General features: G+C 46.1%; 1 protein-coding gene across 5 annotated transcripts in view; it reads right to left on the bottom strand.

The window, feature by feature from the left end:
- CLCN1 (chloride voltage-gated channel 1) overlaps positions 1-16,675 on the bottom strand; it is a 105,008-nt gene that overhangs the window by 20,411 nt on the left and 67,922 nt on the right. For 3 of the 5 annotated variants that reach the window (XM_081176256.1, XM_081176253.1, XM_081176255.1), the window contains exons 3-11: positions 16,489-16,620; positions 14,566-14,694; positions 12,990-13,123; positions 11,135-11,212; positions 7,979-8,057; positions 6,005-6,130; positions 4,395-4,479; positions 1,648-1,749; positions 1,063-1,147 (exon numbers count right to left, since the gene is read on the bottom strand). In XM_081176256.1, coding sequence (XP_081032382.1) covers positions 1,063-1,147; positions 1,648-1,749; positions 4,395-4,479; positions 6,005-6,130; positions 7,979-8,057; positions 11,135-11,212; positions 12,990-13,123; positions 14,566-14,694; positions 16,489-16,620 — 950 coding nt within the window. Of the gene's footprint in view, positions 1-1,062; positions 1,148-1,647; positions 1,750-4,394; positions 4,480-6,004; positions 6,131-7,978; positions 8,058-9,888; positions 9,968-11,134; positions 11,213-12,989; positions 13,124-14,565; positions 14,695-16,488; positions 16,621-16,675 lie in introns of all 5 variants that reach the window. The other 2 variants (XM_081176254.1, XM_081176257.1) reach the window with 1 other exon arrangement.

The raw sequence follows: 16,675 nt of genomic DNA, 5'->3' as shown, positions 1-16,675 counted from the left end.
CGCCCACTGTGCCCCCACCAATGGTTTGGGAAGTGGTGTACACACAGCACACTTTGTGTATTACCTGTTGTTTCTTATGAAATACTGTACTTTGATGACACTGCCCCCAAACCAGCTTCGAATTGACAAAAAGAATGACATAGCTACGCTTTAAGCCAGTAACGTGTACACAGTCCCATATTTTGCCATATAATTTTGAGCAGATCATAGTTCACAGAACCACTAGAAACCTGTGGCTGTACTTAGCCCACTGTACAAAGATCCTGTCTGTTGCACGGCCCTGGCCGCTGCTGCTTTGTGGCCCTTGGGAGGCTGGCTTGTGAGGGAATCTGGCCCTGAAGAAGATTCGCCTCTGGAGTAAAAGGAAGATGGAGGACCTTGTCTTTCCTATAAGGCAGGCATGTCCAAAGCCTGTTCCGGGGGGCCTAAACAACTGGCCGGCTGGTCGGTTTAATGTGGCCCCTGTGGCAGTTTATCTCCTGGGGTAAAATCCTAAAAAAAAAAGCTCACCAACTTCAATCCTAAAAGAAGGTCAACAACAACTTTGGTCGGCCCTCACGCATGTTCACTTCATTAAATCTGGCCCTCTTTGAAAAAAGGTACAGCCACAGGTGTCTAGGTACATCCCACATGGACTTCTTTCCATGCACAAGATGCATCAGCAAGGGCACATTTCACCCACAGCAAAGTGCTCTAGGGACTGTGCCAGTGGGAGGTGGGGGAGGGGATGTGACTTGAGGGCCAGACATATAGGCCCTGAGGGCCACATTTGACACCCGGGCCTGAGGTTCCCTAACCTCTTTTAGTCAATGCAAGGTAGGAAGGGATTACTACTACTTTCCTTCTCAGCATGCACACGAAACAGAGAGGAATGGTGCTAGTTCACTCCCCAATGGAGTGACAGCACAATCAGTAGAGAAGTGTTCCCCCCCCCCCCCGCAGCTGATGGAAGCTACTGCTGATGGAAAACGAGGCACAGACAAATTCTAGGTTGAGAAAACTGTACCCCTCATTCTGTGAAATAGGCTTTAGGCATTGATGGACCTATAGCAATATTCTCACCTCTCCAGCCATAAACTGCCCGAAGCCTGGGGGGAATGTCAAGGACGCTATCACAAAGGTTATAACCCCTGGATATATAAGGCGGCTAGAATAGAAAAGAAACAGAAGTTAAGGGCCAACATACATCAAACCCAGAAAAACTGCTGCAAAATCGAACCAGAGAGCAATTCTGCCCTCGCCTCGCCTAAGCCCAATGAACTCTGTCAGGGTCTCTAGCCTGACTTCAACTATATCTGCTTTCTGCAAAGCAAGAAGGCATTGTGGTATTTAAGTTGGCAGCCTCCCTTAAACTTATTCCAAAAGAAAAGCGACACTCATGAAAGACTATTGTTTACTTTCTACATTTAAGAGTGTTTCCTGCGCCATGACCAATACAGTTTCTGTTAAAATGAAAATCCCAATCTTCCCTATAAAAAAAAACAATGCAGCACAGGGTCTTTTCAGATGCTGCTGCTGAAGATTTACTTCCCAGCGGCTCCTACTGGCTGGGCTTTAGAGCAGGGTCATTGGTACAGGGGCTGGGTAGGTCCTGCTGCCATTATTCTTGAGCAAAGGAGGAGAATAACTCTATAAAAGCATACTCACTATTTGGTTAGGAATTGACTTAGAGCCGTATGTCGACGTACACACAAAACCACCTGCCGGTTGAAGTAAACAAAAAACGCTCCAAGGAACCCAGAGCAGATCCTACAGCAAAGGAATTTTAAAAAAATAAAATAAATGTGGGCATTGCCAACTTTTGAAAATTGTCTGTGTATGGATTTACATAAGAAGAGGCCCATTGGATCATGTTCGGGGCCCATATGAACCCTAGGACCCTCTTCCCCAAAGCCTAACTTTATTCTTTAAGCAAGGATAAGCATAAAAGTTTGGGATGCGGGTGGCGCTGTGGGTTAAACCACAGAGCCTAGGACTTGCCGATCAGAAGGTCGGCGGTTCAAATCCCCGCGACGGGGTGAGCTCCTGTTGCTCGGTCCCTGCTCCTGCCAACCTAGCAGTTCGAAAGCACGTCAAAGTGCAAGTAGATAAATAGGTACCACTCCGGTGGGAAGGTAAACGGTGTTTCCGTGCGCTGCTCTGGTTCTCCAGAAGTGGCTTAGTCATGCTGGCCACATGACCCAGAAGCTGTACGCTGGCTCCCTCGGCCAATAAAGCGAGATGAGTGCCACAACCCCAGAATCGGTCACAACTGGACCTAATGGTCAGGGGTCCCTTTACCTTTAGGCAGCTGTCAGGGACCGGGCAGAGGAGGAATGGTAGAGACCCCCTCCCCAGCCTGACCCTTCCAGAGAAGAGGAAGACAGTTCAGAATTACAACAGGGGTTTGAGGGAAGTCTCAGCTCAGAAGCTGATGAGGGGGAAAGTTGGGAAATAATGGGAGAGGAGGAGGAGGAGGAAGCACCAGGAGGGCGATAGCTGGCAAACACAGTGTCTTTACAAAGCATTCCAGATCCCCCCTCTCCCAGAACCTGGCAAGCCTTGAAAGTATGAGAGCAAAGAGCTCAAAAGCAGAGGGCGCTTGTCAGCACCTGTAGGGATGATGCATGAGGTAGTGGGAAAGAAGGAAGGGGTGGAGATTCACTCGGGACAACGCCATTATCTAAGAGGCTGGGTTCCAAAGCCCCTCTCTAAATAAAAAGCAGATGGTAAGAAACTTTTCCTTGTCTTTGTACATTCCTGGGCTACCGGCTAAATATGCTTCAGGTTGAACGTTTTCAGGTTACGCTCCACAGCGACCTGGAAGTAACGGAACGGATTACTTCCGGGTTTCATCGCTCGCGCATGCGCAGACGCTCAAAATGACATCAAAGAAGCAGTGAAACGCAACCTGCACATGCGCAGACACATGTTACATTCTACTCAGGATACGAACGGGGCTCCAGAATGGATCCTGTTCACATCCAGAGGTACCAAACAAGCAAACCCTAGAGCAGCCATTCTCAACCTGTGGGTCCCCAGATGTTGTTGAACTACCACTCCCATCACCCCTAGCTAGCAAGGCCAGAGCTCAGGGATGATGGGAGTGGTAGTCCAACAACATCTGGGGACCCACAGGTTGAGAACCGCTGCCCTAGAGCCTGGTCTGTGCAAATCCAGCAGAATGAGATGGGTCTTGTCCACTTCAAGCTGCGGCTGGTTAATCCTACAGTGGTACCTCGGTTTATGAACTTAATCGGTTCCAGAAGTCCGTTCTTAAACAGAAACTGTTCTTAAACCAAGGTGCGCTTTCTCTAATGAGGCCTCCCACCACCGGTGCCCTTCCACCATTCGGATTCCATTCTTAGACCGAGGTAAAGTTCTCAAACCGGGCACTACTTCTGGTTTTGTGGAGTTTGTAAACCGAATAGTTCGTAAACAGGACTGTTCTTAAACTGAGGCACCACTGTATTTTTAATGCTCCTCCATGTAAACACAAATCTCTCTCTCTCTCTCTCTCTCTCTCTCTCTCTCTCTCTCTCTCATCAAAAAAAGACCAAGCCTCATCAGTGAGCTCAGACTCACTTTGTTCACCCCTAATTTTCTATTTGTTGTAAGGATTATAAAAATAAAATCAGGAGAGCTCTTAAAAAACGTGAACCACTACCTGCCTTATTACAGGCCATTCTACCACCTCAGGATGCCACAACCTCATTCCCACCCCACAGCCCTTGGGCAAGCCCTGTCATTTTGTCCATGGGGAAGATTGTAAGGGAGACAAATGAGGTTTGAAAGAGATACAAAAGGGGTAGATGGAGGGGAGAGGATTGTTTCTTTCAGCTCAACAAGTATTTAACAACTGGTGAACTTGTTTTTAAATGGCTTTTTAAAAAAAATTAAAAGGCCCCTTTTCCTCAGCCCAGCCCTGATAAGTGAACGAAAGCAAGTTCCAAGGCTGATTAAGGAGAAAACGAAACCCATTCTTTGCTGTGGTGGCCAGGAGCAAGCAGGATCCCAGAGTGCCTTTGAAAGTTGTGTGCAAGCGGGAATTTTGCCAGCTTTTCTCAACCCTTCGCGACAGCAAGCCGCATCCGCAAAAAATGCCCGCCTAGGTGCCATTCAGGGGCGCTGCTCTTTTCCTTTGCATCTGGCCACCTTGTAGGAACAACTTCTCATGAGAAAAACACGACGATGTTTCTATTCTGTACTGAGTCATTCAATGGCTGCTTGAAGCACTGCAATGAGGTTTTTTTCCCTTTTGCTGAATGCTGTTGTGTCTATCCTGGATCCTCCAGGGAACTCTAAGCAAGCAGCAACTCTGCTTTATACAGAGAGTTTTCGACAGGGGGGGGGGATGGGGGACGCTCGCCTTGCATCGTTTTGCATCACAATTACCCATGTCCCCTTGGGCTTACCCTATTACGGCAAAAGCTGGCAGCTCCTGCAGGTCAAAGGGGAAATCCATGCGGAAGTTGGTTCTGAAGAGGGCTGTGATGGTGACTGTGAAGCAGGGATGAGAAAGACAGGAGGAATTATGACTGTGGAAAAATAGAATGTGAGAGAATTTTAAATGTGCACTACAGAAAGCAGGAGCCCCGGGGGTGGCGGAAAGCCTAGAAAAATATGGGATATCAATGTGCAAACACAAGAGACAGCATGGAAGCATCACAGAAGCCTTCCTTTCAGCACTGCCACAGTTCTTAGCACCTCACTTGAAAAGACTTGGTAATGCGGATGTCATTTTGATATGTTTTGGGACGGGCCTGGAATACTTCTAGCCTCAAGAGCACTTCAATAAGAAAAGGTTTTGTTGTTGCTGTCATCTGGAAGCAGTTCCGACTCACAAGCAGCACCAAATGGTATGTAGTATTTTGATTTGGCATCCTTACACATTTTCCTCTTTCAATTTAATAGAACAGGAAGAGGGAAGCAGCTGCCCTTTCAAAAATTATTCATCCTGTTGTTTTGGTATGAATTCCTGCATTGTACCAGAAAAGTCCAATACTGAACCCACTTGAAAATCCCCTCTTGAAAATAGCCTGCCATTTATATGGATATCAAAGGCAAGCAAACTAGTAGAAAAATCTCTGTGGCCTCCAAGAACACCACAGCACAACAATGAGAAAATTGGAGGCAGGTTGAATAGGACTGACATTGTTTAAACAGTGGGGACAGTGATGGTTTCATACCACTGTTCCTGTTTGTAATGTGAACCGATGTTCTAGCCAGTGCAGGTTTCGCAATTGTTTAGCAAGGCGGTCAAAGCAATCGGCTCCATATATGCATGAAACTATCCTGAGGATGAGGGACGCGGGTGGCGCTGTGGGTTAAACCACAGAGCCTAGGACTTGCCGATCAGAAGGTCGGCATTTCGAATCCCCGCGATGGGGTGAGCTCCCGTTGCTCGGTCCCTGCTCTTGCCAACCTAGCAGCTCGAAAGCACGTCAAAGTGCAAGTATATAAATAGGTACCGCTCTGGCGGGAAGGTAAACGGCATTTCCGTGCGCTGCTTTGGTTCGCCAGAAGCGGCTTAGTCATGCTGGCCACATGACCCGGAAGCTGTACGCCGGCTCCCTCGGACAGTAAAGCGAGATGAGCGCCGCAACCCCAGAGTCAGTCACCACTGCACCTAATGGTCAGGGGTCCCTTTACCTTTACCTTTATCGTGAGGATGATGTTTCTGACCAGGGGTGCCAACTTGAATAAAATTTTGGGGAGGGGGCAAGTAAACCCCGCCCCATGTATTCGATCACACACCCCATTCAAATATTTTATTGGGAGTGGCGAAGCTCCCTCGGTCCCTAGGAGTTGGCTCCTATGCTTTTGCCTGTCGTGTAGATGAATGTAAGAACTGGAAGAGGTAGCAACGCACAGCGCTAGAACAGCATGCTAAAAAAGTTCACCTGACTCTCTCCCTCCATCCCTACAACCTTGAAGAAGTCGCTTGTGCAGTGACACCCTTGGGATGGAGGAGGACGTACAGTCAGAGCAGAGACTAGGAAGGAAGTCTGTCCTCGAATCCTACCTGCGTCTTTGTTCCAGACAGCAAAGACTCGGAAAACAAAGGCACTGAATGTAGCGGCAAAAAATCCGCGCCAGTAGTTACGAACTGCAAAGTAGGTGGAAGTTACTTCGATGCTGAAGAGCACACCTATGGGGAAGAAGGATGTTCTCAGCAATGCATAACAGCTCCTCTCCCCAACCACAACCTGCTCCCAAAGTCACTTGAGACTACCTTGAATTCGACTCCCCCAGCGCATGAATTAACAGGAATTTACAAAAGTAGCAGAGAGAAAATAACAGCAGGGTTGTTGTGTTTGAACTGTTTCACCTTAACTCAGTTTCCTTCAGCTAAGGCTAAGCATGAGCGAAAAGAAACAATTCCCAATTTCAACAGCACAGGGGTTTCCAAACCTTCTGTTTTGAGGAAACCGTCTCTATCTCTGCTGAAGGAACCCTGTGCATTGCAGAGGATTGGTGGATCATATTCTGTGCATCACTTCACATGAAATTATGGAGGGTGTTGGTCTTTACTGTGTGAACTGAAAGTGGAGGAAAACTCTATAATAGTGAAAAAAACTGTTTTCCAGGGAAGCTCGTCCAACATTAGAATCATAGAATCATAGAATCATAGAGTTGGAAGAGACCACAAGGGCCATCGAGTCCAACCCCCTGCCAAGCAGGAAACACCATCAGAGCACTCCTGACATATGGTTGTCAAGCTTCTGCTTAAAGACCTCCAAAGTAGGAGACTCCACCACACTCCTTGGCAGCAAATTCCACTGTCGAACAGCTCTTACTGTCAGGAAGTTCTTCCTAATGTTTAGGTGGAATCTTCTTTCTTGTAGTTTGGATCCATTGCTCCGTGTCCGCTTCTCTGGAGCAGCAGAAAACAACCTTTCTCCCTCCTCTATGTGACATCCTTTTATATATTTGAACATGGCTTTCATATCACCCCTTAACCTCCTCTTCTCCAGGCTAAACATGCCCAGCTCCCTTAGCCATTCCTCATAAGGCATCCTTTCCAGGCCTTTGACCATTTTGGTTGCCCTCCTCTGGACACGTTCCAGTTTGTCAGTGTCCTTCTTGAATTGTGGTGCCCAGAACTGGACACAGTACTCCAGGTGAGGTCTGACCAGAGCAGAATACAGTGGCACTATTACTTCCCTTGATCTAGATGCTATACTCCTATTGATGCAGCCCAGAATTGCATTGGCTTTTTTAGCTGCCGACATTGGCTTTTTTAGCTGCAGAGATACATTGCAGATGGTCTCATTGAGGAACTATCGATAAACTTCCAAGAAAACCGCAGAGTTCCCCAGAAAGAAGTTTGGAAACCGCTAGCTCAGTGGAATGGGAACTGCTTCCCAATTGCTTTCTTTCCATACTGGTACACTAATGGGTGCTTCTCTGAACCACAGCATCAGCCCTGGACACATGATTCCAAGGTAAGTGTTTGGCCGGAATGATATGAGCCAATATGGAAACAGCTTCTGTGCTGCCAGGGTAGAGGGTGTGCTGGCCAGTTATCCAAAACCAAATGCTTAAAAAAATATAGCTAGAGAAGAAGGTAGATTGGGGTCTACTCGTAGATCTCTGGGAGATTTGCTGTAGATCAGGAATGGTTTCTGACTCCCAACTGTTTAACAATGGCAGGAACAACATGGCTTTCCCCACATAGATTAGGTTGCTGAAATGAAGAAAGCTAACCAGGAGTGGTCTTTTGTGTGAGATAAGGATGTCCAGTTCCAGTATTGAAAAGCAAATTCCTGTGCCTAGAGGCACCCTGTTTTTTGATTCACCTGTGTGTGTCTCGCACTTGGTAGACTGTGGGTTTCTAGTTTAACAAAAACAACAACCAAAGAGTCCTAACAAACCTGGATGCCTGCCAGCATCAGAAAAAGGAATTTAGAGGATGGGTTATAATTTGGGCTGGGTGGGGAGGAGGAACGATGCAAGGTTTCTAGCAAAAGTTAGACAATAGCCAGCATTCACTTGCCTCCCAGTGGTGTCCCGAAACAGCAGCCAACCCCTACTGCACATCCCACAGTCAGGACATCTGTGTAATAATATGGCTGCTACTGGTGGAAGAGACATGAGAGAGAGAAAGACAAAGACACACAGAGACACACAAAATGAGACACAGAAGCAGAGAAAGGGAAGAATGAGTGACAGAATTGGTAGCTAGTGTCAAAGAATGATCAATACCGTAGATGTTATCTAACAACGCACACTGAACCCACTGGAAGATCCTGTACAGTGGTACCTCTGGTTACGTACTTAATTTGTTCCGGAGGTCCGTTCTTAACCTGAAACCGTTCTTAACCTGAGGTACCACTTTAGCTAATGGGGCTTCCTGCTGCCACCATGCCACTGTCACACAATTTCTGTTCTCATCCTGAGGTAAATTTCTTAATGCGAGGTACTACTTCTGGGTTAGAGGAGTCTGTAACCTGAAGTGTTTGTAACCTGAGGTGTTTGTAACCCGAGGTACCACTGTATATGCCAAGAGTTCCCGCCTCATTTCTCACCAACACATAAGCTTGGGTGCACTTAGCAAGAAGGTGATGTAATACCAAAAGGGATTCATGCAAGAGACAAGGCCTCAGCTCTTGTAAATGCAGAATTCCCCCATCTTTCCAGAGTCACATGTGAATAATGTTTTCAGGTATCAATTGTTCAAGGGGTTAAGAGATGTAGTGTATGTTACAAATTTCACAAATCACACAGCTCCAACCCAGAAGTGTAGGAAACTGCAATGATTTATCAAGTAGATGGTCATGCGTGAAAATTTGGGGCATGTGTCAATGGCTGCATGTAAACGTGCTAGGAAGCTACAATAGGCAGCATCTTCCCAGTGCAGCGCTTGGCACATGTGTAGGATTTCCACAGTTTCCTGCAATAAAACAAGATATGGGCAGTTCGGAGACATTCAATGGAAAATGGTGGAATAGGTGTACAACGCTTTCCTTGCTTTGTTGAAGTTTGGACAAGGAAAGATGGGGAAGTTAAAGCCACACTCGATGTGCAAAAATATAATATGGTTATGGAACTGTGCTACTTCAGAAGGGAAGTGTGAATATGGAGATACGGAAAAACTCCCGCTCATCTCTATCTGGATAGGCAGTTATGGGAGAAGAATGACAGAGAAGGTAGTACCCCCAGCTGTATCCATGCTAACAATGTTATTTTAAAAGCACCCCAGTTTTTCCCCAAGAGAAACTGTGATTTACTGGAGACACAGAGAGAGCTGGAAAACAGGGACTGTCCCTGAAAAATAGAGGCAGCTAGATATTATTGGCATATGTGATTTATGTCATTCCCTGAAGGAGCATCTCCACCCCCATAGTCCAGCTCAGACACTGAGGTCCAGCTCCGAGGGCCTTCTGGCAGTTTCCTCTCTGCAAGGTTACAGGGAACCAGGCAGAGGGCCTTCTCGGTAGTGGCACCCGCCCTGTGGAACTCCCTCCCATCGGATGTCAAGGAAATAAACAACTATCTGACTTTTAGAAGACATCTGAAGGCAGCCTTGTTAAGGGAAGTTTTTAATGTTTGATGTTTTATTGTGTTTTTTAAATATTCTGTTGGGAGCTGTCCAAGTTGGTTGGGGAAACCCAGCCAGATGGGCGGGGTATAAGTAATAAATTATTATTATTATTATTATTATTATTATTATTATTATTCCCTGCCCAACACATCCTTGCACCAAAGTCACTTTCTATTTCCCACAGGATGTCCCTTCGCTGCATTTTGTGTTTCTCTGTTGGGTTACACGAGGTAAAAGAACCACACCGCAGCACCACGGCGGTTGTCAGTTGAGCAGAAAACACGGCTTCCATTCCAGAAACTTCCTCAGTCGGGAGCGGGGGGTGGGTAAACACCTGTCATAAATACGGGAATTGCACTTGCCTCCAAGAGGAGCCCCGAAGCAACATCCAACTCCAACTGCGCAAGCCGCCACCAGGAGGTCGAGCTGCCTGTGCACATTCTGGAATAGAGAGGCCAGCCAGAGAGAAGCATGCCAGTGTTAGGAGGGAGCACAGCCACAAGGTTAGTCCTCTCCTCCCTCCTCCTCCTCCTCCAGCACAAAGCAACAGCGAGCAGCAAAACCAGCCTTCTCTCACAGAGGAAGTGAGCAGTGAGCCAGTCACTACACACAGCCAGCACCTACGGTGACCCCGTTCCTTTGTACGCACCACCAAATACTATATAGCCTATGTGCCAGTTCTCCATACTAGCCTGGCAGTTGTTACCAGCTATTGGAACGGTATTGCGCAGCCAGTCACCAAGCCAGCCACTGCTACAGAGCTCAAGCCTCTTTAGTCGTCCAGGCAGCATTGTGTGCAATAAGCGTCCGGAGCCACGCCAGCCTCAAAACACAACTGCTTACAACAACCACGTTTCTTACTGTAATGTTTATGTGTTGTTATTTATTTATTTTTAAAAGCCATCACCCCACCGGACGTCTTGATGCCTGCTGCTAATGCACAAGCCTCGATGAAATCATTTACAGCTGCTCAACCACACAGTATATATATATGGGTAGCAGTGACCAACCCATTTTGCAAAATTTCACTTCCCAGATTCAGGATTGCAAGAATGCGGATACATGTTTTTACAAGGTCAGGTGTTGAACAGGACAAGTAGAGCGATGCGTGAGGAATAGGAGGATGTGCAGATTATCATAGGCTCATCCCCAGCTATCAGGATCCCTGTTCAAACCCTCTTTGATTTCTGATCCTTTGACAGAAGTCCTTTTAACTTTTTCAGCAAATGGTCTAGAAACCAGCAATTTGGTTTACAAAGAAGCTGTGGTTTTCAGGGAGCCAAGCTTTGCTTCCGATATTTTAGGATTGTTTGTTTTTGTTTTTTAAAGAAGAAAATAGGGTGACCCTAACTTTGACTAGGCATGGAGTGATTTTAGCTTCCAAAGCCTTTTTGGTTCGTGATTCTTGGAGGATTCCTCTGTATTTTATTTTATTGTAACAGACAGCTAAACTTGCCACTTGCTGTCATTTCCCTCTTGCCAGCTAGTCTAGAATTATTCTGTTTTTTATTCATTCTGGTCCTGCCTTCAATATTCTGGGTCTCTGAGGCTCCCCCTCCCCTTTGACAGCCTCCATCACAGACCAGATGGAGCATGCAGAACACTTACCTCATACACACCGCAAAAGATGGACATGAACTTGCTGAGGACGGCAGCACAGATGCTGGCAATATGCACAAAGGGGCCCTGTGGAAGGAAGGAAGGAAGGAAGGAAGGAAGGAAGGAAGGAAGGAAGGAAGGAAGGTTGAGGAGCATCATTCAATTCAGTTTTATGCCAAAAAGTAGCAAACATTCTGCCTCTCCTATCTGTTTTTATCACTCCCAGACCCACCAACATCTTTGTAAGACTCTCTCATGCCACTGAAAAGGCACACTTTCGAAATCTACCTTTAGGCAGCCCATGCGTGGCTGGCAAGATCATAAATGTAATCAGAATGACAAGGTGAGTTAAAAGGTCCTTAATGGGAGAGGAAGAAGGTTAGGTTTGTGTCTCCCTCTGGAGCCTGAGAGAGAGCCCTCCAGTCAAAGGATCGGCTGCTTATTATTTCAAAGCAATGTGTGAGCATCAGACTTCCCCACCTCAGAAGCTCCTGGGTCACATGATAAAGCTCACATAATGTTGTATTTTAATCTTGTTTTTAAGTTGTATTCATTCAACTTGTTTTTATTATTGCTTGTTTTTATTATCCCTTGGCTGGGGAGGGCGGGGTATAACTAAAAATTATTATTATTATTATAGCCACCTGCCCTGTTCTTTCTCCCCAGCCCTCCTCCTCCTGGCCCTGTCCTCATTAGGACTACTCCAACTTCCAACCTTACCTTCTACCTGCCTCCTTCCCCAGGAGGTTGGATTAGATGACCCTTGTAGTTCTCTTCCAATCCTATAGTTCTGCCTGCTAACCCTACAGCCACTACAGCCATCATTCCCCATGCCCCTTCCTAGGAGCTCGACCAATGGCAAGTCTTCTGCCTGGCCTGCCTCCCCCTCTAAGAAATTAGAGTGGCTGAGTTAGCCACCATCAACCTCCTAAGGCAATAGGAAACAGATGGCCACAAGTGGAAACTGCAACAAAATGTTGCAGTGTGGGGTGCCGCTATTCTGTATCCCAAATGTTTCATTCTGTTCTCTCTTCCCCAACAGCTGGACAGCACTCCGTGGCCACTAAGCACCCTCAGTCCTCAATGGGCTGTTTTGGGTTCCCCTAACAGAACATCTTTCACTTTAAATACAGTCGTACCTTGGTTTTCGAACAGCTTAGTTCACAAACAGCTTGGAACTCGAATGCCGCAAACCCGGAAGTAGGTGTTCCAGGTGTGAACTTTGCCTCAAAAGCCAAACGTCCAGCGTGGCTTCTGAATGGCTGTAGGACACTCCTGCAGCCAATCGGAAGCCGTGCTTTGGTTTCTGAATGTTTCGGAAGTCGAACGGACTTCTGGAACGCATTCTGTTCGAAAACCAAGGTAAAACTGTATATGTTTCTATTTTTGCAAACCTCAGGGTTTCCCCAAGCCTGAGAATACTTCCCTTATGTGTAGGTGCTGCTGTCTGGGCTTCACTAGCAACAGCACTCATAGCCTGAACATCAGAAATAGAGGTGATGGGGATGAAATCTGCCTCCCCAGCAATAATAATAATAATAATAATAATAATAATAATAATAATAATAATAATAATAATAATAATAATAATAATTGCATGCCACCATATACCTGCAGGTCTCAGAGCAGTTACAACATAAAATCACAACATAAAATAAATAATAAAAACAAAAACAACCCAGTAACCTCTCTCCACCCCAACACATTTTTAAAAGGCATTGGACGTCAATCAGCAAAAGGTCTGGCTAAAGAGGAACATTTTTGCCTGGCACCTAAAGGTGTATAATGAAGTGTATAACGGAATTACACCCCCTGCCTTCTGCGACCTGCCCTTCTCCCCTCCCCAAGCCCCGGCGGTGCTCACCTCTTTGCCGACAGGTATCCCACTTCCTAGGCCAGCTGTCAGGCTTACAACTTTGGCCACAAAAGCTTTGGGTGTGAGGTATTCCTTGAGGACGACTCCCCGCATAATGGTTTTCAGCTCAGGGATCCCGGAGCCTGAACAAAGCAGAAAGGACAGGTGAGGAATTGTGCCACACCTGTGCAGAGAGACAGAGGCTCAAACTACAGGTGACAAACACCTGTTAGCTGAAAACAAGGTGGGCTCCTATTGCAAAGAAAGCAGGGTGTTCTGAACAAACGGGGTATGTGGAGAGCCAAATTCTTCCCCCTCTCTGCAACTAATCTCCCCCCATCTCCTGATGTCATCCCCCTCACCCCCATCCCAATCTTCTGGGAGGAAAACGCCTAAGGGAATTAAGAGGCAATAGCAGAAAACATCAGCTCCCTCTGGCTATGCTCCCTTCTTGCTCTAAAAATGGGAGGTGGGGGGAGACTGCATACATGACTGGGGCAAGCCTAGGCTTAAAAGAAATGGATTTGTTACTGCTTGATAACCTAAGGGCCCTTAGATTATCCAGCAGCAACTGGATATACCTGCAATAAATATACCGTATTTTTCACTCTATAAGACGCACCAGACCACAAGACGCACCTAGTTTTTGGAGGAGGAAAACAAGAAAAAAAATATTCTGAATCTCGAAAGCCAGAACAGCAAGAGGGATTGCTGTGCAGTGAAAGCAGCAATCCCTCTTGCTGTTCTGGCTTCTGGGATAGCTGTGCAGCCTGCATTCGCTCCATAAGACGCACACACATTTCCCATTACTTTTTAGGAGGGAAAAAGTGAGTCTTATAGAGCAAAAAATACAGTACCTTCTAGGTATATATACCTGCAGTAAAACACCACTGGTGTTTTATTGCAGGTATATTTTCTGCAACGTGTTCTTAACACAGTAACAGTGCATTGGCAGTGGATTTATTCTGCATTATATTAATAATAATAATAATAATAATAATAATAATAATACCCTGCCCACCTGGCTGGGTTTTCCAATGCTTCCCCTATGCTACCATGTTATTGCTTTCTGGAGGAGCGATAGCACAACAAAGAAGGACAAAAAATAAACTAGAACATTTATGATGTGGAAAGTGACGGAATTCCAGCAGGATGTTAAAGTTATATCCTGACTAGAAATGAAGCAGTGCACACCATCCAACTTTTTCAGATTAAAAAACGGGACACGTGTCTTCAAGGATGAACTCCTGGGCAAGTCACGTGATTCACGCTGCAGTCACGACCCCCAAAGTGCTTTGGGGGGGCAATATTGCGTCGTGAGAGTGCGTAGCACCCTAAATGCCCGCCACGATCTCGCACAATAAAATAGGATTTCCCGTTTTCCCCAGGACACTTGACAGGTATGGCAGTGTGACTGCCACCAAACTTTTGCAGGCACAAACTGCATTGAAAGAGGGGTTGTTTATGACCTCCCCGACAGCATCGCCAGCACAAATCATCACAAATGCATAATGAAAAAGATGTCAGGAGGCGTCCTTAGCCTGAGGCAGACAGGCAAATCTTCCCATCCCTTGCTCTCTCTCACCCACAGCCTGCGGAGAGACAAGTTGGCAGAAGAGGGCAGCAAAGAGGATCAGGACGAGCGGATAGGTCACCCAGGCCAGGTACTGCATAGGGATACTCGGGTGCAGCGAGTTGTACATCCACTTGTAAGCTGTAGTGGGAGCATAAAAACAAACGCCAGAAACTTCAGAACGTGAAAAGAATCCAACGAGCAGCAAACTAAACCAAATTCTCCAACATGGCACCCTCCAGATGTTGAGGATTACAATTCCCATCAGCCACAGTGCTGGAGAGAAATGTTCATTGTGTGCTTCATAATTGATTGGAGTGTTATGGTTACCCAATATCTTAGTATGTATCCCCTGCCTCCCTGAAATACAGCAGTGGCGGGGTCATAGCTGTCAACTTTTCCCTTTTCTTGCGAGGAATCCTATTCGGAATAAGGGAATTTCCCTTAAGAAAAGGAAAACGTTGACAGCTATGGGTGGGGTGGTTAAGTTGACTGTAGCAAGTTGACTGTTTGCTTCCCTACCCGGGGGGGGGGTAAATCTGGGGGTTCTTGAGGGGGAGTTGATGCTGCAGATAAAACACTTAAATGCTTTTGTTGTTGTTGTTGCAAGGGCACCAAGTCCATGGCTGAGTGGAGATTTCAAAGCCTTTTTGCACAGAAATGAAAAAGAAAAAAATAATTGCTGTGCTTATTCTGAAGTATTAATAAACCGCCACAACAAATGAATACGCTGCCTGTTGTTTAACTATTTATCCAAGCATGAGCATCTAAACAAAACTGCCCTAAATCTTAAAATCACTTTTGACCCCCTGCACCTGAAATGCCATGCCTGGTCTTGCACTGAATGTAGTACAGTGGTACCTCGGGTTACAAAAACCACAGGTTACAAACACTTCGGTTACAGACTCCGCTAACCCGGAAGTAGTACCTCGAGTTAAGAACTTTACCTCAGGGTGAGAACAGAAATCGTGCGGTGGCAGCAGTGGGAGACCCCATTAGCTAAAGTAGTACCTCAGGTTAAGAACGGTTTCAGGTTAAGAACGGACCTCCAGAACGAATTAAGTTCGTAGCCAGAGGTACCACTGTATTGCCAGCTGAAGATGAGCTGGTGAAAGACCTACGGCAGTAACATAGCTTATTTTGCAACTCATGAAACTTGAGTTCTTGGCATAGTTTTAGGGTTGGCATTGGGGGAGAGCAGGACTCTTGTTCCTTTAACAGCTATGTGGCAGCATATATTAAATATAGAAAGCCTTTTGTAAACCAAGAAAATTTTATATATATATATATATATATATATATATATATATATATATATATATATTTTCTTGGTTTACAAAAATATGTGCACTGTCTCTTTTTTCAAGTTGCGTTTTCTACAGATCAGTTTCATTTGTTGTGAGACATTAGTGTTACATACACCAATTACATGCCCTCTTAAACAATCCAGTAGTAAAATCAGCAGCAACTAGGCCCTTGACAACCTTCGAAAACCTCCTCCTAACAACAAAGGGACATGGCAAAGGGATGGTATCCGCAATAGACAAAATACCGCTCCAAAATCCCACAAACCCCCTCGACATAATCAAAAAACAACTGGAGGACAACATAGGCTATGAGATTAACCCCACCCAATGGACTAGAAAGTGGTCTAAACCTTCCTTTAAATCCATATCAGCGAAAAGAACTCACTCTGAAACTCACTTACAGATGGTACCTAACACCACATAAACTAGCGCTGATACGCCCAGGAGTCTCACCAAAATGCTGGAGAGGATGCACCTCCACAGGTACATACTTCCACATGTGGTGGGAATGTCCTAAAGTCCAACTCTTCTCGATTTGTGTTATTAATGAAGGGTTTTTGGTGCAAACAATGTGCTCCGTGAACAACAAATGAGTTGGGGGGGGATCGCAAAGGGTCAGTCCACCTACCTTGCAGGCTCTTGGCACTGGAGTAATCCACCCCCCAGCTCACCAGTGCCATGACAAGGCCCAGGAGGACCAAGAAGATCCAGTCTTCTCCCATCTTCTTGGTAACATAGTTCTGGATTCTTTTAGCGCAGGCTGTGGAGGATAAAGAAATTTCAGACCATAACAGTGCGAGCTGACAAAAAGCTGC

The sequence above is a fragment of the Podarcis bocagei genome (assembly GCF_964188305.1).
Source record: "Podarcis bocagei genome assembly, chromosome: 17".
Classification (NCBI taxonomy): Eukaryota; Metazoa; Chordata; class Lepidosauria; order Squamata; family Lacertidae; genus Podarcis; species Podarcis bocagei.
The sequence above is the reverse complement of the archived record's forward strand: the minus strand, read 5'-3'. Positions and strand labels throughout refer to the sequence as shown.